This window comes from Armigeres subalbatus, chromosome 3 (genome assembly GCF_024139115.2).
Source record: "Armigeres subalbatus isolate Guangzhou_Male chromosome 3, GZ_Asu_2, whole genome shotgun sequence".
In the NCBI taxonomy this organism is placed as follows: domain Eukaryota; kingdom Metazoa; phylum Arthropoda; class Insecta; order Diptera; family Culicidae; genus Armigeres; species Armigeres subalbatus.
Window position 1 is genome coordinate 361668190 of NC_085141.1, and position 23240 is coordinate 361691429.

Consider the following 23240-nt stretch of genomic DNA (forward strand, 5'->3'; position numbering starts at 1 on the left):
ATACGTATCTGTCAGGATACAATTAAGTGGTGGAATTCAATGGGATTGTTTAAACTCGTCTTATGACAGGTGAAAACATTCCACTAAAAAGCTCAAAATAATTTTCTTATCACATTAATTGTTGTTTCAAACCTAATTTTGTAATGATCACACTAAATCAACCAAAATTTTCAAAGTAGAATGGGTGACTTCCCAACAAACATTGAAGGTGAGTGAAGCGCTTATATAGCCAAAAATAGTTTTCTTCAGCTAAAAAACTAGCTTATTCAGCTTTAATTGTTTGTTGGATTTTTCACGGTGGGAATAATGAAACGTGCTTGGTGGTCATATGGCTACCGCATCTGTCTCATACGCAGGAGGTCGTGGGTTCAATCCCAGGCCCGTTCCATTATCTTCCCACTTTGGTGTCTAGAGCATTGATGTTTTACATTACGTTTGCTCGTCACTACAGAATAAAATTAGTAAGTAATCGTAAAGAAAAATAAACGAAATTCTTACCCGAATAACCAGTCTCTACGAAGGAAATCTTACCTTGGACGGAGGCCTACCTTTCGTCTGAATGCTACTAGATCACCTCGGTGAGATCTCTTTTTCGCGTTTACAGAACGACACTTCCTTCTCCTCTGGGCCAATTTTGATCGTCAGCTCTGAATTTTGTCCTGTACGCTTATGTTGTCTTCTTTGGTGGTGTTAGCAACGCAGCGGATCCAGAGTTTCTGTTTCGACCGCCGTTGATACCTTCAGAGTCCAGTTCTTTCCGTATCTGGGCAACTGTGCAGCTTCTACTAAACCCTGAGGCCCTAATAAACTATTCAAGGAACTTGAATCAGCGTAATGTGTTTTACTTAAACTTGATAAAAGGTAAACTGAAAAGTTTATCAAGTGAAAGACGGGAAGGAAACGAAGTGTCCAGTATCCTTCACCGTTGCCAGATTTATTTATTGGAAAACATCATATTTAAAATATTTAAACATTTTTTACAATGTTGTGAAAACTCATATGTGAATATGTACATTAGGTGGAAGATATTGATTTGAAAAATGTAATGGAGGTAACCACTTCCCTTCTATGGGACTCGAAGCTACGACACTCAGTACGCTAGACTGGTGCTTTAACCAACTTAGCTACGAAGGACCTCCGTCGTTCTCCGCAACCTAGCGGCTACTGAACGAGCTCGAAATTCCCAAATTGGACGCATAGTCAAATCACTCGCAATCAATATCTCAAGCCAACACTTCCACATGTGTATAGTACACGTTCACATTAGAGGAGCGTGAGTATTTAGAATGTCTGGCGGCTATACACATTCTTCATCAGCAACTGTACTGATCAAGTGAGGTTCTGTAAGCTATTTGCCAGTCGGTCGTCAAGCTCAGACCCGACCGCATTACGTAGTCAAGAGCACGCAAGGTTCAGGTTCAGTTCAATCAAGGTTAATTGCCTATTTCCGGGGATTAAACCATCCGACTTGGACGTTAATTTACAATGTTATGAAAACTCATACAGTCACTCTCAAAATTGAGCGTACACCATGGATTAGATGAATATATTCGAAAATTCCAAAGGAAAATTAATTGTTGGCTCGGATGTTTTTAATGCATTTCAATATTCATCCCTTCCTTCAATGTATGCGTACATAAAATGGTTGAAATTTTTTCTCTAAAGTTCATTTATTGGAAAATGATCTCAAAATACGCCTATTAGATGTTACAAAATTGAGCGTACAGCGATTTTTTTTTATAAAATTTCTTATTATAAACATGATTAATGTATTTCAATATTGTTTTTTCATGATTATATTTATAATAATAAACATCCGCTACTTAAACATTCAATGTTTTGAAATTAAACCATGTTTTGGTCAAAATGGCGAACAAGTGAGAGGTAAGAACATTGCTATTTAACAATTCAATGCTGCTAGGGAAAATAGATGCTTTAATTTGTATGTTTCACCGGCATCGTATCTTATATATGATAGATAAGCGAAATCGAGCGAGACATACGATAAATTTGGGAAAATTCAGTCGGTAAATGATGAAAACAGATGTAAACATACAGAGAAAACGACAAATGTTAGGAATGACATAATTCAAATTTAGTATGTCTTTAACTGAAATTTGTTTTAAAGCTTGATTTTTGTCTCAGGTCTTTCATTAAGAGTAATATTATTGAATCCAATCATTAACAGTCAAATTCTAAAAGTACAAGGTGCATGTTAAGGTACCGAACATAAAAACAGCTCTACGGGGTGAGCAATTCTGATTGAATATTGAAAAGATAGCTTTAAATCGTAATTTCATAATTAAATTTGGATTAAACTCCACGATTTGTTACCATAAGGGATACAATTGGATGATTTCCATGTGGAGAGAAAAAATAAACTTTTTTAAAAGTTCGACAGCTTATTTAATGATACCGTGATGAATTTGAATGATTCAACCAAATTTGTTCCTACGGTGACTGAGTCTTCAAATATAAAATGACATCTTATAATGTATCCATGTTCTGCTCTTTTATTAATAATATTATTAATGAGTGTCCTGAGCTTATAAGCTACCTAACATTGACTTTTAAATAAAGTTACACAGTTAAAATAAATCTTCGAATTCGGTAAAATTTTACCGAAATCTCAACAGCAGAACTGTTCGGTAAATAATTTTACTGATTTTCGGTGATTTTGACAGTTGAACAATGGAAAAAATTACAAAAAATCTGTAAAATAATTACCGAACAGATCTGCTGTTGAGATTTCGGTAAAATTTACCGAGTACTGTGAAATGAGTTAAGTGTGTATACTTAATTTGAAATATGCCATTCCCAACATTTGTCGTTTTCGCTGTATGTTTACATCTGTTTTCATCATTTACCGACTGAATTTTCCCAAATTTATCGTATGTCTCGCTCGATTTTAATAATCTATCATATATAAGACACGATGCCGGAGAAATCCATATCTTAAAGCATCTATTTTGCCCAGCAGCATTGAATTGTTAAATAGCATTGTTAATACATCTTACTTGTTCGCCATTTTGATTAAAACATGGTTTTATTTCTAAACATTGAATGTTTAAGTAGCGGATGTTTATTATTATAAATATAATCATGAAAAACAATATTAAAATACATTAATCGTGTTTATAGTAAGAAATTTTATAGAAAAAAAATCGCTGTGCGCTCAATTTTGTAACATCTAATAGGCGTATTTTGAGATCATTTTCCAATAAATGAACTAAAAAATTTCAACCATTTTATGTACGCATACATTGAAGGAAGGGGTGAATATTGAAATGCATTAAAAACATCCGAGCCAACAATTAATTTTCCTTTGGAATTTTCGAATATATTCATCTAATCCATGGTGTACGCTCAATTTTGAGAGTGACTGTATGTGAATATGTACGTGAAGTGGAAAAATAAAAGAATTTTGCGCGGAAATCTATACAGGGACACGGCAGGTATTTCCGTCCATCGTCGTAGGGGCTAAAACCAAATAAAGCAACGTTCATTTGCTAAAACTCCATTATGGCTACATGTTTTTCCTGAGCTTACGATTTAGTACAGATGAGTTTGGCAAGAAAGTGTCTTTTTCATTGGTTTACGAGACTATGACGAAAAGACGAAAATGCCTGCCTTAACCCTACATTAAAATTTATTTCTGTCTCTCTGACCCTCATAGATTAGGAAACTACTGAACCGATAAGCGTGAAAATTTGTATGCAGAGGATTTTGGGGCCGGGGAAGGTTGCTAAGATGGTTCAAGACTGCTCCCCTCTCTCCTCTCTGTAAGGGGGGCTCCCATATAAATGAGACACAAATTCCTACATAACTCGAGAATAATAAATTATTATTAATCAAGCAAATGGATGCAAATTTGGCATGTGGATGTTTCTAAAAGTAAGAAACATATGAAATTTTTTTTTATGAAAATCAATTTTTGGCGAGATGAAGTTCGACGGGACAGCTAGTTAAGAATAAAAATCCAGTTTAAAATTCAATATAATTTTCCAGGACAAAATCAACAGAACGCCGAAATTTGAAACAATTTCCATGAAAAAATCCAAATAATTTCCAGGGAATTTTCCTATAACATTAGATGTTTTACCTAAATGTGGAATATTCCAATTTCTTATACCATTCTTTTTGTTTTTTTCGACTAACTCGCCAAATTTCAGGCTTTCAAAAATGATAAAAGAAATGTGCTACCGAGAGTCGCGTTATGTGACCATTTCTCCTAGAGGAGAACAAACTTAACGGTAGGCCGAATGTTTATATTGTTTGTAAATGATAAATATGTACCAAGAAGCAAAAACCATAGAGAAATTATAGCAAAATAATTTTGCCCTTGATGAAAATGGCACCCCTGCCAGAAAGTTTTCCAGATGAACTACAGATTTGCGAATCCATTTCATCTATCAGATAGTTTCGAGCAATGTGTCTAAAATCAATTCCCTCTTGTAGCAATTCGGTAATCATACCAGCTCCATTTCCGACAGATTATATCTGCCACCGAAACAGTCCAACGGAGCAACGCTGGCCCATAATCCGGAATAGCGTTCGCCAATGACTGGACAATGTTTACCGAACCGCTTTGTCCGGCAGCATGACTCGATAGTTTATCTGGTTCGTGACTAACTCTGGATGCAAGCAGAAATCATCCATTGTCATAAGCATCATCGTTGATCAATGGCAATAAAGCCATAAAACGAAAGGCACTTTTTGGAACAATGACCATAAGCTGCCCCCCAAGTATTAGCGAAAGACCAAGTGATGCGATAAGTCACTGGCAGCTGGATGACAAGAAGTTATTTGTCGGATGTCACCGAATCGCTAGTGCTAGTTCTCGTAGTTCTGTTCATTGTTTATCGAACAATCGTTCATATTTCTCATCCAGTTCTGTGTTCGTTAAAAAAGTTTTTCCCCCAGAAGCACATTCTGCTGATATAAGCCAGTAGTCGGGAACATTTTTGCACAACCCATCGTCATCGTTTCACCACCGTTTTCCTTATTGTTCCCCTGATGACAGTCACTTGAGTCAACCATGGGATGAAAATTTGTAGGATAAAAAAGGCTAACATGTGCTGCATAGGCCTTGAATAACGTTGGAGTACAAAGCGCTTACATACGTACTGCCGTCGGCCGGAATCACGGGTAGAGGTTGCAAAAACTAATATGAAACTTTTTAATGATTGAAATTTTTAACGATCCCATTAGGCCCCAGCAACGCAACGGTAGGATGAATTTACATCAAGGTCGAATTGTGTTTCGAGAGACACAATTTAGTCAACCTAACAGAAAACTAATTTAAGATGAAAATAGACCGTGCAGTAGTTTGAACATTAAAATCGTATTAGTCTAAGTAAGTGAGCCTCCGGCTAGCTTCGATAGCAAAAACGTAGGATTGTCGATCCGTAGATGATGTGTTTCATTCTCGGTCCGATGTTCTCGGGTGGCAAACATGCTCGACTTCCTGCCACACAAGATATAAGTTCACGAAAATTAATCTTAGAATGATATGAAAATGATTAAGCTGGAAGACAGAAGACTATCAACTTGTCTAGATGTAAGGATTTTTGCGATTACAGAACATCCTACATTTCGGTTATTTCTGTCAATAAAATAAAATTGATTGCATTACCAGAATGTTAAACTACCAACGACCGGTGCTATTCTTGGGTTTCATCAACCGAATAATGTAAACACGATCTATTATCTACACGAAGGCAAGAATAAGTGAAAATTGGCAAGTCAGTCAAATCTAATCTAATCGAGATCCGCCTCTTCTGTCAGATGTGTTGGGTGTTACTCTGTGTACACCCGACGCTGCAAAACGTGGAATATTTCCCGACACAAACAACAATACCATAGATTTTGGCTACGATGCCACAGACTGGCTGCAGATCACGTACCACGAGCTTCCACATATTGTATCGAAAAATTACTGCTTTGGCATGTGTACGCAAATTGACACTGTCAGGTCGAGCCGAGCTCGCACCAAACCACAACAGTCAGCTGCATGCATCCTTGCTTTGCGCTGCGGGACCAAAACCATCAGGAGGGGAAGGCAGAACGAAAATGAATGTGCTCTCAGTCGTCGCTGCTGGAAAGTAGCATTTTACACTGTAAACACTGCTTACATTCATAATGCATTGGATCCGTTGAAAATTTTCTAGACTAAAGGCTCTGCAGATTCATCTGTAAGATGATGTAATCGGGGGAGCCTGACAGCGTTACCCAGTGGAAAAAATATACTTCCAGCAGAAACACGTAATCTTCGAGGTAGCGTATCGTCATTTTATCAACTCTGAATTATTATGCTCATATATTATTAAGTTGGTTTTTGTTAGATAAGGTGATCCAAACATTCTCTGCAATAATTGATAACTTGCTTTATATAATAATAGTTTGCAGAAGCGCATCAAACAGCAAATTTCAAATGAAAGATGATGAATCCAACTCAAGTCTTCTAACTAAAGTGCAAAGAATAGAACCCATAAATGTCAATATAAAGGGACACTAGGAATCGACACAGAAACTGCTATGGGGCCGTACACTAATTACGTAAGCATTTTTTCTGGGGTTTAAAACTGGGAGGAATTCCTGGAGGAACTTCCGGAGGAATTCCTGGAGTAACTTCCGGAGAAATTCCTGGAGGAACTTCCGGAGGAATTCCAGGAGGAACTTCTGGAGGAATTCCTGGAGGAACTTCCGGAGGAATTCCTGGAGGAACTTCCGGAGGAATTCCTGGAGTAACTTCCGGAGAAATTCCTGGAGGAACTTCCGGAGGAATTCCAGGAGGAACTTCTGGAGGAATTCCTGGAGGAACTTCCGGAGGAATTCCTGGAGGAACTTCCGGAGGAATTCCTGGAGTAACTTCCGGAGAAATTCCTGGAGGAACTTCCGGAGGAATTCCAGGAGGAACTTCTGGAGGAATTCCTGGAGGAACTTCCGGAGGAATTCCTGGAGGAACTTCCGGAGGAATTCCTGGAGGAACTTCCGGAGGAATTCCTGGAGGAACTTCCGGAGGAATTCCTGAAGGAACTTCCGGAGGAATTCCTGGAGGAACTGACGGAGGAATTCCTGGAGGAACTTCCGGAGGAATTCCTGGAGGAACTTCCGGAGGAATTCCTGGAGGAACTTCCGGAGGAATTCCTGGAGGAACTTCCGGAGGAATTCCTGGAGGAACTTCGGAGGAATTCCTGGAGGAACTTCCGGAGGAATTCCTGGAGGAACTTCCGGAGGAATTCCTGGAGGAACTTCCGGAGGAATTCCTGGAGGAACTTCCGGAGGAATTCCTGGAGGAACTTCCGGAGGAATTCCTGGAGGAACTTCCGGAGGAATTCCTGGAGGAACTTCCGGAGGAATTCCTGGAGGAACTTGCGGAAGAATTCCTGGAGGAACTTCCGGAAGAATTCCAGGAGGAACTTCCGGAGGAATTCCTGGAGGAACTTCCGGAGGAATTCCTGGAAGAACTTCCGGAGGAATTCCTGGAGGAACTTCCGGAGGAATTCCTGGAGGAACTTTCGGAAGAATTCCTGGAGGAACTTCCGGAGGAATTCCTGGAGGAACTTCCGGAGGAATTCCTGGAGGAACTTCCGGAGGAATTCCTGGAGGAACTTCCGGAGGAATTCCTGGAGGAACTTCTGGAGGAATTCCTGGAGGAACTTCCGGAGGAATTCCTGGAGGAACTTCCGGAGGAATTCCTGGAGGAACTTCCGGAGGAATTCCTGGAGGAACTTCCGGAGGAATTCCTGGAGGAACTTCCGGAGGAATTCCTGGAGGAACTTCCAGAGGAATTCCTGGAGGATCTTCCGGAGGAATTCCTGGAGGATCTTCCGGAGGAATTCCTGGAGGAACTTCCGGAGGAATTCCTGGAGGAACTTCCGGAGGAATTCCTGGAGGAACTTCCGGAGGAATTCCTGGAGGAACTTCCGGAGGAATTCCTGGAGGAACTTCCGGAGGAATTCCTGGAGGAACTTCCGGAGGAATTCCTGGAGGAACTTCCGGAGGAATTCCTGGAGGAACTTCCAGAGGAATTCCTGGAGGAACTTCCGGAGGAATTCCTGGAGGAACTTCCGGAGGAATTCCTGGAGGAACTTCCGGAGGAATTCCTGGAGGAACTTTCGGAGGAATTCCTGGAGGACCTTCCGGAGGAATTCCTGGTGGAGCTTCCCGAGGAATTCCTGGAGGAACTTCCGGAGGAATTCCTGGAGGAACTTCCGGAGGAATTCCTGGAGGAACTTCCGGAGGAATTCCTGGAGGAACTTCCGGAGGAATTCCTGGAGGAACTTCCGGAGGAATTCCTGGAGGAACTTCCGGAGGAATTCCTGGAGGAACTTCGGAAGGATTTCCTGGAGGAACTTCCGGAGGAATTCCTGGAGGAACTTCCGGAGGAATTCCTGGAGGAACTTCCGGGGGAATTCCTGGAGGAACTTCCGGAGGAATTCCTGGAGGAACTTCCGGAGGAATTCTGGAGGAACTTCCGGAGGAATTCCTGGAGGAACTTCCGGAGGAATTCGGAGGAGCTTCCGGAGGAATTCCCGGAGGGACTTCCGGAGGAATTCAAGGAGGAACTTCCGGAGGAATACCCGGAGGAACTTCCGGAGGAATTCCTGGAGGAACTTCCGGAGGAATTCCCCGAGGAACTTCCGGAGGAATTCCGGAGGAACTTCCGGAGGAATTCGGAGGAACTTCCGGTGGAATTCCTGGGGGAGCTTCCGGAGGAATTCCTGGAGGAACTTCCGGAGGAATTCCCGGAGGAACTTCCGGAGGAATTCGGAGGAACTTCCGGAGGAATTTGGAGGAACTTCCGGAGGAATTCCCGGAGGAACTTCCGGAGGAATTCCCGGAGGAACTTCCGGAGGAATTCGGAGGAACTTCCGGAGGAATTCCCGGAGGAACTTCCGGAGGAATTGGAGGAACTTCGGAGGAATTCCTGGAGGAACTTACGGAGGAATTCCCGGAGGAACTTCCGGAGGAATTCGGAGGAACTTCCGGAGGAATTCCTGGAGGAACTTCCGGAGGAATTCTGGAGGAACTTCCGAGGAATTCCTGGAGGAACTTCCGGAGGAATTCCTGGAGGAACTTCCGGAGGAATTCCTGGAGGAACTTCCGGAGGAATTCCTGGAGGAACTTCCGGAGGAATTCCTGGAGGAACTTCCGGAGGAATTCCTGGAGGAACTTCCGGAGGAATTCCTGGAGGAACTTCCGGAGGAATTCCTGGAGGAACTTCCGGAGGAATTCCTGGAGGAACTTCCGGAGGAATTCCTGGAGGAACTTCCGGAGGAATTCCTGGAGGAACTTCCGGAGGAATTCCTGGAGGAACTTCCGGAGGAATTCCTGGAGGAACTTCCGGAGGAATTCCTGGAGGAACTTCCGGAGGAATTCCTGGAGGAACTTCCGGAGGAATTCCTGGAGGAACTTCCGGAGGAATTCCTGGAGGAACTTCCGGAGGAATTCCTGGAGGAACTTCCGGAGGAATTCCTGGAGGAACTTCGGAGGAATTCCTGGAGGAACTTCGGAGGAATTCCTGGAGGAACTTCCGGAGGAATTCCTGGAGGAACTTCCGGAGGAATTCCTGGAGGAACTTCCGGAGGAATTCCTGGAGGAACTTCCAGAGGAATTCCTGGAGGAACTTCCGGAGGAATTCCTGGAGGAACTTCCGGAGGAATTCCTGGAGGAACTTCCGGAGGAATTCCTGGAGGAACTTCCGGAGGAATTCCTGGAGGAACTTCCGGAGGAATTCCTGAAGGAACTTCCGGAGGAATTCCTGAAGGAACTTCCGGAGGAATTCCTGGAGGAACTTCCGGAGGAATTCCTGGAGGAACTTCCGGAGGAATTCCTGGAGGAACTTCCGGAGGAATTCTTGGAGGAACTTCCGGAGGAATTCCTGGATGAACTTCCGGAGGAATTCCTGGATGAACTTCCGGAGGAATTCCTGGATGAACTTCCGGAGGAATTCCTGGAGGAACTTCCGGAGGAATTCCCGGAGGAACTTCCGGAGAAATTCCCGGAGGAATTCCTGGAGGAACTTCCGGAGGAATTCCCGGAGGAACTTCCGGAGGAATTCCCGGAGGAACTTCCGGAGGAATTCCTGGAGGAACTTCCGGAGGAACTTCCGGAGGAACTTCCGGAGGAATTCCTGGAGGAACTTCCGGAAGAATACCCGGAGGAACTTCCGGAGGAAGTCCTGGAGTAATTGCTGGAGGAACTTCCGGAGGGATCCCTGGATGAACTTCCGGAGAAATTCCTGAAGGAACTTCCGGAGGGATCCCTGGAGGAACTTCCGCTGGAATTCCTGGAGGACTTCCAGAGGAATTCCTGGAGGAACTTCCGGAGGAATTCGGAGGAACTTCCGGAGGAATTCGGAGGAACTTCCGGAGGAATTCCCGGAGGAACTTCCGGAGGAATTCCTGGAGGAACTTCCGGAGGAATTCCTGGAGGAACTTCCGGAGGAATTCCTGGAGGAACTTCCGGAGGAATTCCTGGAGGAACTTCCGGAGGAATTCCCGGAGGAACTTCCGGAGGAATTCCCGGAGGAACTTCCGGAGGAATTCCTGGAGGAACTTCCGGAGGAATTCCTGGAGGAACTTCCGGAGGAATTCCTGGAGGAACTTCCGGAGGAATTCCTGGAGGAACTTCCTGGAGGAACTTCCGGAGGAATTCCTGGAGGAACTTCCGGAGGAATTCCTGGAGGAACTTCCGGAGGAATTCCTGGAGGAACTTCCGGAGGAATTCCCGGAGGAACTTCCGGAAGAATTGGAGGAACTTCCGGAGGAATTCCCGGAGGAACTTCCGGAGGAATTCCTGGAGGAACTTCCGGAGGAATTCCCGGAGGAACTTCCGGAGGAATTGGGAGGAACTTCCGGAGGAATTCGGAGGAACTTCCGGAGGAATTCTGGAGGAACTTCCGGAGGAATTCGGAGGAACTTCCGGAGGAATTCTCGGAGGAACTTCCGGAGGAATTGGAGGAACTTCCGGAGGAATTCCCGGAGGAACTTCCGGAGGAATTCCCGGAGGAACTTCCGGAGGAATTCCTGGAGGAACTTCCGGAGGAATTCCCGGAGGAACTTCCGGAGGAATTCCTGGAGGAACTTCCGGAGGAATTCCCGGAGGAACTTCCGGAGGAATTCCCGGAGGAACTTCCGGAGGAATTCCTGGAGGAACTTCCGGAGAAATTCCTGAGGAACTTCCGGAGGAATTCGGAGGAACTTCCGGAGGAATTCCCAGAGGAACTTCCGGAGGAATTTGGAGGAACTTCCGGAGGAATTCCCGGAGGAACTTCCGGAGGAATTGGAGGAACTTCCGGAGGAATTCCCGGAGGAACTTCCGGAGGAATTCTGGAGGAACTTCCGGAGGAATTCCCGGAGGAACTTCCGGAGGAATTCTGGAGGAACTTCCGGAGGAATTCTGGAGGAACTTCCGGAGGAATTCCCGGAGGAACTTCCGGAGGAATTCGGAGGAACTTCCGGAGGAATTCCCGGAGGAACTTCCGGAGGAATTCCCGGAGGAACTTCCGGAGGAATTCCCGGAGGAACTTCCGGAGGAATTCCTGGAGGAACTTCCGGAGGAATTCCTGGAGGAACTTCCGGAGGAATTCCTGGAGGAACTTCCGGAGGAATTCCTGGAGGAACTTCCGGAGGAACTTCCGGAGGAATTCCTGGAGGAACTTCCGGAGGAATTCCTGGAGGAACTTCCGAAGGAATTCCTGGAGGAACTTCCGGAGGAATTCCTGGTGGAACTTCCGGAGGAATTCCTGGAGGAACTTCCGGAGGAATTCCTGGAGGAACTTCCGGAGGAATTCCTGGAGGAACTTCCGGAGGAACTTCCGGACGAAATGCTGGAAGAATTTCCGGAGAAATTCCTGGAAAAACTTCCGAAGGAATTGCTGGAAGAACTTCTGGAGGAATTTCTGGAAGAACGTCCCGAAGAATTCCTGGAGGAACTTCCGGATGAATTCCTGGAGGAACTTGGCTTTCAGTCACAATTGTTGATAATTTTCAAGCATTGTCAACGATCCGGAAGTTTGGGTCATCATCAGGGCTCGAAATTATTCCGGATCAAAATATTGGCAATGATTTAGCAATGAAAAGCCAAAAATCCCGATTGTAAGCAACAAATCCTGTCGTAATCCCTGTAGATTTATAGTCCCCAATAAATGAGCCAGAATATCCAAAACTAACTTACGATATCTGTAAATTTCCGTTATTCACATCGTTTATGCCGTATCTTTTTCTATGCTAGTCATGCTGTACAAGGCTAATTACCAATCAAAGAAATGTAAGTTTCAACTGGCTTCAAAACTATTCGAACCATTTTGCACTAGATCAAACCGTGATTGGGTACCCCAATGTTGACATAATACAAATTAATCTTATCAACCCAATCAACTATCCCAGGCATATACCAAACCTATTCTTTGTGCCCTACAAATGTTGTAGCCTTCTTCTGGGTAGAACAAAAAATCATCACGTACTGCTATGACTGCATCAAATTAAATAAGCACCCAATCAGTGCTGCTGTGGAACGTCTTTTCTGTTCTTTTTACTCGAGTAATAAGTCTTTTCGTCTAGACATTCATGTTTATCAACCCCAGAATGGCAAGATGCATATGCTCTCCACCATTAATCCTATCAACCAATCTGCCAAAAAACAAAATCTCTTCAAATTGATCTAGAGTTTGGGGTGCGCGAGCTGAATGCACAACGACTCCCCTCCAGTACCATGCTCCGTCGGTGAACAACTCCACGCTGCGGATTTTGTTTTCCAAATCCGACAGCAGCAAGCAGCACAATGCACTGCAACCCTTTTCATCTGCATGAAAAATTGAAAACATTCCACATTTTCGCAGTGAAACATCATATCCAATCTGCAGCCACCCGCACCGCCCAGCTCGGAAAACCTACTTAATTAAATTGGCCGCGGCCGATTTTCGCAGCTAGTTCGTCTAGTGGCCTTATTTTCGAGACTTGTGCCTCTATAGACTAGAGAAGCATAAGCTCGCCGTTCGCCGGTCGAATCTGTAATTAAATCGAGACCAAATCGCGTTACATCGCTTTCCCGGTCCGATTTGTATAAATATCTGTATTTTGAATATTACGTTTGTTTGGTGTAAGTGCAGGTAGGAATAGGGCCGGGGTGAATTCATTACAAATGCCTAAAGTCAGTTGATACAAACTATACAGGGTGCGTTTTAATAATGTTGAACAATATCTTTGGTGCGTTTCAGATAAGACATTTTAACGAATTCTTCGTACTGGGAATGGAACATTTTAAATATCAAGACAAACACTGAACATAAAGATGGCAGTGGTCACCCTAAGAGACTTACCACTGAAAACAGATGTGAGTATACACAGCCTTGATATGAAAGTTTCAGTAGGAAATTCGAACTATAGAAGATAAGAGTTTCCAATCTAATTGGAGGCATTTTGTTTGTTCATTCCGAACACAAAACAATGAATGTCTGTTGTATCGTCGTATTAATTAGCAAAGTATTCTTGCCTACATAAGACGAAGCTGATAAGAGCCCTCACTATGTTGTAATTTATTTGTTTGTTTGCAATTTTATTTGCAATTTCAAATGAATAGCGCTCAGTGCAAACTAATGGTCGCAGCAGTAACAAACAGAATCAGATGATCCATAACGGATACTTCATATATGAGATCTTAAGGATCTACATTTAAAGGGTTGTTAATAGGGCACTGCACGGAAAAATCTATCTATCTATCTATCTATTATTATTATTATCGTCTTTATTTAAGAGGTTTTCAGCCCTTGGCTGGCTCACCTCTGGTATCAGAAAAAAGATATAAAGGGTATTACATATCATTTTTACAAATTTGTTATTCTAGTTGTTGTTTGCGGCTAATTTTATCTTCTAGTGATGGTCGAGTGGCCCGGAGGGGTGCCGCTGCAAGATATTAAATGGCTTTCGGACCGGAGGGGTTCCGATGCAATTTTGTAATATTTAATAAAAAAGGAGATCTTCAGTGTTCCATCATGGATGGTGCGTATTCCGGAGGGTGTCCATTGTCGTTGCGGGGGTTCCAGGGTTAATTCGATTTGTGTTCCATTTTTTGAGAGAGTAGTCCAATTTCGTTGCCGGGTCGGTTTATTTTCGAGGGGTTCAGGTCGTGTTCCGTGGTTTCTTGAGAATAGTCCAGTTTCGATGCGGGGGTCTTCATTCGTTGGGTTGTCGTGGTGTGATGCCAGGTTTTCTGTTATATTCTAGTGTAGAGGTAGGCGTCTTTGAGGAAGTTGATTGTGTTCCTCTCGTCCAGCGGGTTGTTTTGCAGGGCCGAGTAGGCTTTGGAGATGTTGTTGTTGGTGAGGGCTGTGTGGTAGATCGGGCATGTGCCGAAGATGTGGTTGATGTTCAGAGTGCAATCACACTCCTCGCATCTGTTATGTAAGCTGGGGCCACCCAAGTTATGAGTGGCGCTGGTGTGGTCCGTTCTCAGCCTGGAGAGCACCACTTGCCACTTGCGTTCTTCAGCATGCGACAGAAGTTTCTCTGCCGTCGCCAGTCCTTTGCCCATGCTGTGGCGATTTCTGTTTTTACCCACAGTTTGGCGTCCGGTGCCGGGACTTCTCTGCTCATAAAGCCGTCGCTTCTTCCGAGATTGGCCAGTGCGTCTGCATATTCGTTGCCGGGTATTCCTGCGTGGCCGGATACCCAGAGGAGCGTGGTGTTGCGGTTGGCTACTGATTCGATCGCTTGGATCCATGGATGCTTGCTGGCTGATGACGCCAGGGCTGTTAGGACACTAGCCGAGTCCGAAACGATGAGGATCGGCAGTGTGCTGGGTATGGCCATGGCCCTGAAGATTGCGGCTGCTTCAGCTGAGTAGACCGTGCAACGGTCCGACAGTCGGTACGATTCATCGAGGGTGGAGGAGTAAATTCCGATGCCGACTCTGCCGGCAGCCTTGGAGCCGTCCGTGAATCGGATGTCGTGTTTCTGGTACCTTTCCCGGATGCGGTTTTTGAAGGTTTCCTGTGCTACAGCTGGGTTTGAGTTTCTTGAGAGGCGTTCTTTGAGCTTGAGGTCTACTTTAGGAGGGGGGGTTTGCCAGTGTCTCGGTCCCAGGCGTCGGAGGCCGGCGATCTTGGGGATGTTTTTACCGCAGAGGTTGTGGAGAGCCGTGTTGGCGTTGTCGTTGAGGTGGTCGTGGTTTTGGCTTGCTTTTGTTCTCTCGGAGTGACCGATGGCCCTGCTGCAGAGGGCGGCGGTGGCTTGGAAACGGAAGGGTAGCACACCGGCCTCAGCGCAGGCCACGTCCGCCAGAGTCGACGGAAGCAGTCCGGAGACTATCCTGTTATATGTTGGCCCTAGCAGGGCGATGAGGTTGTCAAGGTTGAGGCTGCTCAGCTCGATGCCGTAGAGGAGTCGGCTGCAGATGATTGCATTCGCTACTCGGAGCCGCGTTGGGCGGTCGCTCCTAGATCTTCTTTTTGAAATGCTCTTTACGATGTTGATTCTGGATGCACATTCACCCCGTACTCGGTTGCAGTGGTCACTGAAATTGAGTTTCCTGTCCACTGTGACACCGAGGATCTTGCAGGTTTTCTTGGAAGAGATGGGGAATTTGTCGATGGCGATGGGTTGGGTTGGAGGTCGATGGTTGATGCTGCATATATGGGCTCGGGAACACTTACCCGCAGACATAACGTAGCCGGCTGATTTGGCCCATTTGGCCACGTCGTTGACGGCCGCTTGTAGTTTCCGCCGCGTAGCCTTGGGGTGCTTTCCTGTAACCACCAGCAGGACGTCGTCGGCGTACACCAGGATGTATATCCCTTTCGGTAGTCGGTCGAAGACGCCTTCCATCGCGATGAGGAAGAGGCAATTACTGAGCCCTGGGGGACCCCGGTTTCTTCCTTGGTTGCTCTTGATGTTTGGTTTCCTATTAGGACCCTAAAGGTTCGGTCTGATAGGAAATTTTTGATGAACTGCAACATGTTGCCGGTGATCCCCCACGACTTCAGTTTTTTTAGTACACCGGGTGTCCAGGTGCGGTTGTACGCCTTCGAGAGGTCCAACGATGCCATTTCGACGTGGTGCCCTTTCCTTCTGGCGTCGTCCAGTATTTGACCCAGTGCGGCGAAGTAGGTGTTGGTACCCTTGCCTGGTCGGAACGCGTGTTGCCTGTTATCCAGGTGGCCGCCTTTCTCCAGTAGCTCGATGATCCTTCGATTGGCCATACTCTCCATTATCTTGGAGACTACGCTGGTGAGGGCGATGGGTCGGTAGTTGTCGACGTCGTTGGGAGAGCCGCGGCCTTCCGAAATGGGCATGACGAAGCTGGACTTCCATTGTGTCGGGAGCGTTCCTTCTTGCCACTCCTTGTTGATGGAGATGAGGAGGATGGTTTTTCCGCCGACGGGCAGGTGATTCAACATGGGGTAGCCCAGGTCGTCAGGGCCGGCTGACTTGCCCTTTCCCTTCTGGAGGGCGTACTCCAGCTCAGCGAACGTGAAGGGCCTGTTGAATTCTTCTCCGCTGTCGGGTGGGATCTGGATCGCGCTGATTTCCGAGGATGGGTCACGGTGTGTTTTCCGGAAGTGATCCGGGTACTCCAGGTACGATGCGTGTCTTCCGAATTCGTCAGCTAGGGCGTCCGCTACGGCGGAGGGGTCGCGTTGTACGGTGCCGTTGATCTTGAGGGAGATGCCTTTTGCTTTGCGCTTGCCTTGGAAGCAATTCACTCGACGCCAAAGCTCGGCGGAGGGTTGGTTGCTGTTGATTCCGTCCAGAAAGTTTGTCCAGCTCTTCTCTTTTTCTTCCCTGATGGTTTGCCGGCACTCGTTGCGGGCGGCTTGGTAATCCGTACGGAGTTCTTCGAGGTCAGGGTGTCCTACTTGCAGTTGGTCTTTTCCCCTTTTTAGCGCTCGGAGAGCTTTGCGCCTACGCTTGACGGCTTTCTTGGCGGTGTCGTTCCATCAGTGTACCGCCTTTCGTCCTGGGTTGGGGCTCGATTTTGGTATGCAACTTTCGGCCGCTCGGAGGATGACTTCGGATAGCTCTGTTGCTGATGTTGGTGGATTTGCTTCCAGCTCGGCCTCGACTACTCGTTGGTAGTCGTCCCAGTCGGCGCGATCCTATACCCACCTCGGTCTTCTGGAGATTTCTTCAGGTTTGCCGTTGAGCGCCAACATGATGGGCATGTGGTCGCTTCCTCGCGAGTCATCGTCCGAGGACCAGAGGAGCTTGCCTACAATAACGCTCGACGCTAGCGATACGTCGATGGCTGACTCCGTTGTTCCACGCCGGAAAGTGGGTGAGCCATCATTGAGAACGGTTAGACCCGTATCCGAAGCAGCGCTGAAAACTAGTTTGCCGCGGGTGTTGTCGGAACGGCTACCCCAGGAGTGGTGGTAGCCGTTCACGTCTCCGAGAATAAGCACCGGGGCTGGTAGGCTTTCGAAGGTACCCACCAACTTGTTGCGTAAGTCCTTGTGTTTCCCATTCGGAATGTATAGGGATGCGATGGTTAGTGGAAATGGCCATTCGACTCTGACGGCTACCATCGGGATTCCAGCGTCGACGAGTATTTCTGTGGTGGGGATGTCTTTTAGCACGCCAACAGCAGCCGATTGGTAGGCGTTCTGGTTTACGTCCGCGAACCACTTATAGCGACCGCCGAGAGCGCGGTCCATGCCAGTCGGCGTGGTCCTGTGGATTTCCTGGAGTGCTATGGCCAGAGGTTCGGAATTGGCTACTAGCAGTTCCAGGTCGCAGATGTTGTTGAAAAACCTGTTTAGATTCCACTGCAGTGCCAGAGTGGTACGCAGCGGGCTGGTGCCGCGCTGGTGCGCTGCTCTGTACGGTGTTGTTCTGGTACGGGGCGTTGGTGGGTTGTTACCGGATGGAGAGGTCCGAGGAAACGTTGTGGGTGGCGTTGCTGGTCCGGAACCCACAACCGGCAGAGATGGGGAGGGCGACGGGAAAAATGGGGTGATAGACCAGGTTTGTGGCGGGGGTGTGCTCCCCCCCCAGAGCTCTTCCGGAGGCAGGTCCCTCGCCACATTTCGCATTTCGCGACAAGGACAAGCTCTTCGTTGGAGACTTGACTGCCAACAATGTCATCTTCAGTAAGCCGGACGGCGCCAGTTGCATTGTTACGATCTTCTAGGCATTGTTACGTCACATGACTTCGCTACTATTTCCAGTAACTGGTCTGCATTCAGGTTTAGATTACCACATGCGCACGAAGTGACTCGCCTAGGCTCGTTTTCCACATTCTCCCGCAGGACCTCATCCTTCATCGACGAAAGATTTCGTTGGCCGACGCTGTACTGGATGGCCTAATGGATGGCCTGTGGGTGTAATCCTCGCTAACTCTTTAGTTCATATCTACCATCAGCGACAAGCTGCAGAACGTGATATGGATAATAGATTCCCGACCGTCTTTGCGGAATGTGTCAACGTTGCCTTCGTTACAGTCTAATTTCAAGCTTTGCTAGAGCCTCCAGCAAACTGTAGGTTAGCATACTGCCCAGGCATTAAAATCCCCTGCGGTAATTACCGGATTTCAGCCGATTAGCTTGCCGGTGAGCACACCCAGCATCTGGTTAAACCGCTCCAGAGACCACCTTTGCAGTGCATAGCAGCCACATACAAAGATCCCGTTGATTTTGACGATTGCAAATCCTACGTGTAAACTATCGATTACTTCTTGGATGGAGTACCAGCCCGTAACTTGTATCGCGGACATTGCTTTCTGAGAGTGAACAGACTATTCCACTTTGATCTTCCCATACTCCATAATCGTGTTAACCGATTCTACCGGCAGCCGAATCGTCGCCATCTGTTTGTCTACTTACGATTTCCTCAACCGAATTGACATTGACCCTTCTCCCAGGTTACACCTTCTCGTCCAAATCCCTACATTCCACTAATATCTGTCGTGTCAGAGCCCCTGTTACCTCCTCGCCTAGTGATTTGGCGATGAGTTCCCGGATAGCCGATCTCTTGATCGAGGGATCTATTTCAGCTCGAAGAGCATCGCTCCTTTCTGAGTACGCCTGGTTCTCACCACGTTTGTACTCAATTCCTCCAACTTAGGATCATCTTGAACATTTCTGAGTAGTGCAGCATACAAAATTTGCTTTTTCCACGATAAGCGCATCACTCTTGTACCCCGGTTGGGTTCTGTTTTTACTTCTCCTCGATCTACCTCTGGACGACACGTCATTCAGTGTCATTATGTTTGGAACCCTTCTTTTCATCGCAAGCCGTCACGCTTTTTTTGTTTTTTTTTTTGGGTCTTCATCCTCCCCTAGAAAATCCCTAACGCGTTTCTCTGAACAAATTTTTTAGTAACCCTTGTCTCTAACAATAGTAACCACTTATTGACTTATCCTCTCACTTCCACCATGTCAAGTGAAAGCGTAAGGGTCGTTTGACCGAAACCCATTTGGCCGAATGCCACTAGGCCAAACAAACCATTAGACCGAAACCCATCTGGCCGAAAGGGTCATTTAGCCGAACGGGCCATTTGGCCGAACGGGTTATTTGGCCGAATGGGTCGTTTGACCGAAAGGGTAATTTGGCCAAATAGAACATTCGGCAGAATAGGCCATATTGGCCGAATAGGACATCTGGCCGAATAGTAAATTTGGCCGAATAGGTAATTTGAAAAGTGAGATATTAGCAGTGAGATATTAGAAGTAAGAAAAGAGACGTCTCACTTCTCACTGTAAAAGTGAAAAGCGCGAAGTGAGTAAAGAGACGTCTCACTACCCACTTCACACTACGCACTTTTCACAGTGGGAAGTGAGAAGTGAGACGTCATACTTTCCACTCCTCATTTCTCACTTCTCATTGTAACAAATTAGAAGCGTGAAGTGAGACTTTCGGCCTAATGATCCTTACGGCCAAATGACCCTTTCGGCCATATGACCCTTTTGGCCAAACGACCCTTTCGGCCAAACGACTCTTTCGGGCAAACGACACTTTCGGCCATAAAAACCCTTTCGGCCAAATGGTATATTCGGCCAATCAACTTTCGGCCTAGTGGCATTCAGTCAAATTGGATTTCTTCCGAACGGTATTCGACCAGCCGGCCTTTCCCCAAGAGAAAGGCTTTCTTCGAAAGGGCGGCTACCGAGTACGAGTGACACACATGTTTCACAAAAGCTTTTTTATTATCTTTATTAAGGAGACATTCAGCCCCAGGCTGGCTCGTCTCCGGAAATTGCACAAATTAAGTTACATTTGAGTTGCTGCAACCAAATCGGTCGGGATTGTGCTGCTAGGGAAGGGGTCGGCAGGAATTCCTTAAGCAATTTCCAAAGGAACTTCCGTAGGTATTCTTAAAGTAATTTCTTAAGAGGTTTCCGTAGGAATTCCAAACAAATTTCCAATAGAATTTACAAATTTCTAAAAGAATTCCCGAAGAAATTTCTAAAAGAATTTGCAAAGAAATTCTCAAAGGAATCTCTAGCGGTTGGGAGGGAATGTATAAAGGAGAAATTTAGCAAAGTATTTCTGAAAATAATCTGCACTTTCCAAAGATTTCCTAAACAAATGTCCGAAGGATTTCTCCTAAGATAATTTCCATAGGTATTCCTGATGGAATTCTCGCAGGATTGTTCAAAGGTATTTCCGAATAATTTTCTGTAAGGAAATCTTAAGAGAATTTTCAAAAGAATCCGTAGAGGAAGCTTTGAACGGAATTTCCAAATTAAATTCTGTAGAAATTTCCGACATTCTTAAAATTCTGCAACAATTTCTTTGTACATTCCTCCAATAATCCTTTCGGAATGTCTTGAAATTTCTTCTGAAATTCCTCCGAAAATTGTATCGGAGAGAAATCCTGAAATTTCTTTGGATAATTGGAAAGAATTTCTTAAGGATTTGCTGGAAAAATTTTATAAGAATTTCCTGGAGGCATTTCCAAATATATTTCAGATAGAATTTCCGAAGAACAATTAGATTTGGGACGAGAATTTCCTAAGGAATTACTAAAAAAAAGTCCTCCGAAGAAATTAAAATTTCAAACATATTTTTTTTAGATTTCTTCAAGAATTCGTTTTGGAACATCTGAAGGAACTCTTTCGGAAATTTCGCCAGGAATTTCTCTGGAAAGCCCTTCGAAAATTCAGACAGCAGTAAAACGAATCATGTTTTGAATCTCGAATTAAGACCTTGAAAAAAAAATAAAAATATCGGGATTTCAGTCGATCCGTCATCATACTTCTTCGGATATTTTCCTTAGGAATTTACTTTAGGAGTTAAATCAAAAATTTCTTCAGTAATCATTCAGGTGATATTTCATTAATTTATAGTTCATTCGGAAAATCCTCCCCTAGGAATTAATTCGGTTCGTCACCCAGAAACTCTTTCAGGTATACCTTCGAAAACTCTTTCAGGAATTTCATCGTGAATTGCTTTTCTCTCCTGAAAGAATTTCTTCAAAAATATATCGCAAAATAATCTTGAAATACCTTCAAAAATTCATTAATGAATTCATTCAAAAATTCCTATAAAAATTGTCTAAGAATTATTCCAGAAACCCCTCCGGAATTTCCCTCAGGAATTCCTTTCAGAAATTCTTCCATGTATTCCATCGCAAATCTCCCGTAATTTCGCTGAAATTTCTTTCAGGAATTTCCGAACGAATTTCTTTTAGGAATTTCCGAACGAATTTCTAAAGGAATTTCCAAAACTCCTGAATTTCTTTGTGAAATCTCCCAAGAATTTCTTCGGAATTTCCTCCAGGGATTCTTTCGGCAAATTATCAGAAAATTACTTTCGAGGGAGATCCAGAATATTTTTTCCGCAATACATTAAGATATCCCTTCAAAAAATCCTATAGAAAAACCTTTAAAAATCCTTAAGGAATACTTGTGTCTTGAGAATTTATTCAGAAATTCCTTCCGAGATTTCTTAGAAAATTCCTTCCGAAGTTCCTTAACGAATTATTTTAAGAATTTTTTCGGAAATTGTTTGAGAAATTCCATCGGAAATTGCTCTGAAAATTTGGTTGGAATTTCTACGCAAAATTCTTCGGAAATATCTACGGAAATTGCTTCAGGAAAATCTTCCGCAATTTCCTTAGGATAATTCCCTAAAATATTTCTTTATGATTTGTTTTGGAAATGGCTCTAGAAATATCTGCGTAAATTGATTTAGTCATTGCATCGATTTTTTTTAAATTGCTTTAGCAATTATTTCAGAAATTTCTTAAATAAATTCTTTCAGTATTTTTATTACAAATTTTGGAGTTCTTACGAAAATTCTTCAAAACTTCATCCAGGAATTCTTTCGATTGTTTTTAAAATTCCTCTGGACATTTCATTGGAAATTTAACTAAAAATTCCTTGAGACCTTCAGATATTCCTTTAAGATATGTTTCGGGAATCACTTCTGAAATTCATTTAGAAATTCTTTTAGGATCATTCGGAAATTACTTCAAGAGTTCTTTCGTAAATTTCATGTAGACATTCCTTTGAAATTTCCTTAAGAAACTCTTCCAAAATTTGTTTAGTTATTTCCAATTTCATTCATTAATAAATTCTTGGAAAAAAATTTCCAAAATTTTACCAAAATTCCAAAATAGTTCATGTAGGACTTTTGAAATAAATTTCATATGGTTTTATAAAAATGAATATCCTAAGGACTTCCTGGAGGAATCTTCTAAGGAATTTTCGAAGAAATTTTCAAAGGAATTTAAAAGGATTTCCAAAGATATTTCTAAAAGAATCTTTAAAGAAATTTCTACTAGAAATCGTAAAGGAATTTCCGAAGAAATTTTCGAAATTTTCTTAGAATTACTACTTTGAATTTTCAAAAGAATGTATTGGGGAATCTCCAAAGGAATTGCTGGATTTATCTCCGAAGTAATTTCCAGAGAATTTTCCGGAAAAATCCCTAGACTAAATTCCGAAAAAAATACTTAGAGGAATATCCAAAGATATTCTTGGACAAATTTAATGTCGGAAATGCCTTCAGGAGTTCCGTTGTCACTTTCGTTAGCAATTCATTCGTAAGCTCCCCAGCAAATTCCTGAAATTTTGTCTACTGGAGAAATTTCGGAGGGAATGGAATTTCCGATGGTATCCGAAGGAATACCTGAAATAATTTTTGAATTGAATGTTTTTGGAAAAACATTCCAAAGAATTTCTAGAGACCTTTTCAATAAATGAGACGAATGCATTGCATTTTATAAACGATAAAATGCGTGATATTTGAAATTGCCTGACATTATTTTTAATTGATTTTTCGTTTGACTGA

At 44.3% G+C, this 23240-nt stretch overlaps 1 protein-coding gene across 1 annotated transcript; it reads right to left on the reverse strand.

Annotated features, from left to right (window-relative positions):
• Window positions 1–14220: 14220 nt before the first annotated feature.
• LOC134222860 (uncharacterized) lies at window positions 14221–18037 on the reverse strand. The gene is made up of 4 exons (XM_062702006.1): window positions 17112–18037; window positions 15960–16907; window positions 14480–15906; window positions 14221–14333 (listed from the first exon to the last, which is right to left on the reverse strand). The coding sequence occupies exons 1-4, from the start codon at window positions 18035–18037 to the stop codon at window positions 14221–14223; spliced, it is 3414 nt and encodes a 1137-aa protein (XP_062557990.1).
• Between the last annotated feature and the right edge of the window lie 5203 nt (window positions 18038–23240).

Bases quoted from the DNA above. Each gene is read 5' to 3' on its own strand.
- LOC134222860 (XM_062702006.1), bottom strand. From the start codon at position 18,037: ATGCGAAATGTGGCGAGGGACCTGCCTCCGGAAGAGCTCTGGGGGGGG. The intron at 15,907-15,959 runs GTTGCAGTTCAT...GGGTCCTAATAG, and splicing joins TGGGGGATCACCGGCAACAT to GAAACCAAACATCAAGAGCA. The intron at 14,334-14,479 runs GCAAGTGGTGCT...TCTACCACACAG, and splicing joins CATGCTGAAGAACGCAAGTG to CCCTCACCAACAACAACATC.